Below are 2,002 nucleotides of genomic sequence, written 5' to 3' on the forward strand. Positions count from 1 at the left end.
CCTCCATCCCCCGCCCCCCTCTGCCAATCCCTACACTGGCTTCCATCCCCGCCCCCCTCTGCCAATCCCTCCACTGGCTTCCACTCGCCCAGAGGATAAAATTCTAAATATTAACAATGACTTACAAAGCCATCCACAACTCCGCCCCCCGGATATATCTCCAACCTGGTCTCAAAGTGTCACCCTAACCGTCCCCTCCGCTCATCCCAAGACCTCCTGCTCTCTAGCTCCCTTGTCAACTCCTCCCATGCTCGCCTCCAGGACTTCTCTAGAGTCTCCCCGATTCTGTGGAACTCTTTACCCCAACCTGTCCGTCTATCTCCCACTCTGACTGCCTTTAGGCGATCCCGTAAGACTCATCTCTTCAGGGAAGCCGATCCCACCTCAACCTAACCGCTCAACCGTCACGTTCTCAAACAATTCATCCCCCACACAGCTCCCTCCTCATGTATCACTGGCCCCTCCCTTTCAGATTGTAAGCCCTCAGGGGCGGGGCCCTCCTCACCATCTTGTCTTGAATTGTATTGTGATTGTAATGTCTTCCTTATATTGTAAAGCGCTGCGCAAACTGTTGGCGCTCTATAAATCCTGTATAATAATAATCAGAGGTCATAGAGAATTGAAGGATACAGTGATGAGGTCAGAGGTCATAAGGGAGAAGATTGGAGGGTGCATTGATGAAGTCTGAGGTCACAGAGAGGATTGAAGGATACAGTGATGAGGTCAGAGGTTATGGGGGAGGGGGCATAAGGGAGAGGATTCAGTGATGTAGGAGGTCAGAGGTCACAGGGGACTCACCTTGCCCTGGATGGTGCACAGCAGTTGGTTCTTCTGGCAGAAGGCCAGGAACAGGTTGACCATGTCTAGGTTGGGCAGTTGTCCATTGAGTCCCTCAAGCACGACATCGAAGCTGGTGATGACCTCACTGCTGATCTCCAGGGATAGAGCGGCCTGAATGGCTCCGGCCCGTCCCATCATCACCGATGACTTTATCTCTGTAGGGAGCAGAGGGATCAGTGTGAATGCACGCAAACATGAGAACCAGCCACCCTGCTCCACCCCCTCTACTGTTCCACCCCCTTCTACTGCTCCACCCCTTCTACTGCTCCACCCCTCCTACTGCTCCACCCCTCCTACTGCTCCACCCCTTCTACTGCTCCACCCCCTCTACTGCTCCACCCCCTTCTACTGCTCCACCCCCTTCTACTGCTCCTCCCCGCTCCTATCCTCCAGCGCTGACTGGCAGGGGGGAGGGGGCGGGTACAGCTGGCTCTCCCTCTAGATAGGCAGATCCAGCTGTCAGTCACGCAGCTGGGCGGATCCCGGCACAATTGTCGGCATCCGCTTCACCTGCGGCGCCTCAGTATATAATGAGCTGTAGCTCCCTATATACTGAGCCTAGGGTGACGGGAGGACGCTAGTTTGTGTCCTCCCGTTACCCTTAGACCCCGTTCACATTGAGCGATTTATCGCGCGGTAATTCCCGCGATATCGCGGCAAATTACCGCGCGATATCGTGCTCCAATGCAATCCAATGGTGGCAAAGGGTCCTGCTGTCGCGGGTCGTGTGTCGCTACAGCAGGACCCTTTTTGGAGCGGATTTAGCCGCGATTCAAGCTTGCTCAATGCAAGCTTGACCGCGACAAACGCGCGATTTGCATATCGTGCAGTGGGAACGGGGCCTTAGGAGAACTATGGGGAAAAGCCCTGACCCCATAGTTCTCCTTTAACATGGAGACAATCCCATTGAAGTAGATGTAAGCCTGACGCGGGTGACATCCAGTGCGCTCCGTGCGTCATAAACGGCATTTTGTTGTTCAATAAAATCCTCATGTTCACCTTTTTCGTCCTTTAGGCCTCATTCACACTGGAATCGGCCGGCACGTACACCTCCGTGGCAGCTGCCGGGAAGGACAGGTGCTGCGTGTGATTATTACGCAGTCCCCGTCCTTCTCTATGGGACTACGCGGCCATACGCCGCCCTACGCTCATCTCAAGTGCA

General features: G+C 54.6%; 1 protein-coding gene across 1 annotated transcript in view; it reads right to left on the reverse strand.

Moving 5' to 3' along the window:
- GPAA1 (glycosylphosphatidylinositol anchor attachment 1) overlaps positions 1–2,002 on the reverse strand; it is an 18,756-nt gene that overhangs the window by 11,602 nt on the left and 5,152 nt on the right. Inside the window, exon 4 of the mRNA XM_018571156.1 lies at positions 799–995. Coding sequence (XP_018426658.1) covers positions 799–995 — 197 coding nt within the window. The remainder of the gene's footprint in view (positions 1–798; positions 996–2,002) is intronic.

This window comes from Nanorana parkeri, unplaced genomic scaffold, assembly GCF_000935625.1.
Source record: "Nanorana parkeri isolate BGI_ZX_2015 unplaced genomic scaffold, ASM93562v1 scaffold1688, whole genome shotgun sequence".
Taxonomy (NCBI): Eukaryota; Metazoa; Chordata; class Amphibia; order Anura; family Dicroglossidae; genus Nanorana; species Nanorana parkeri.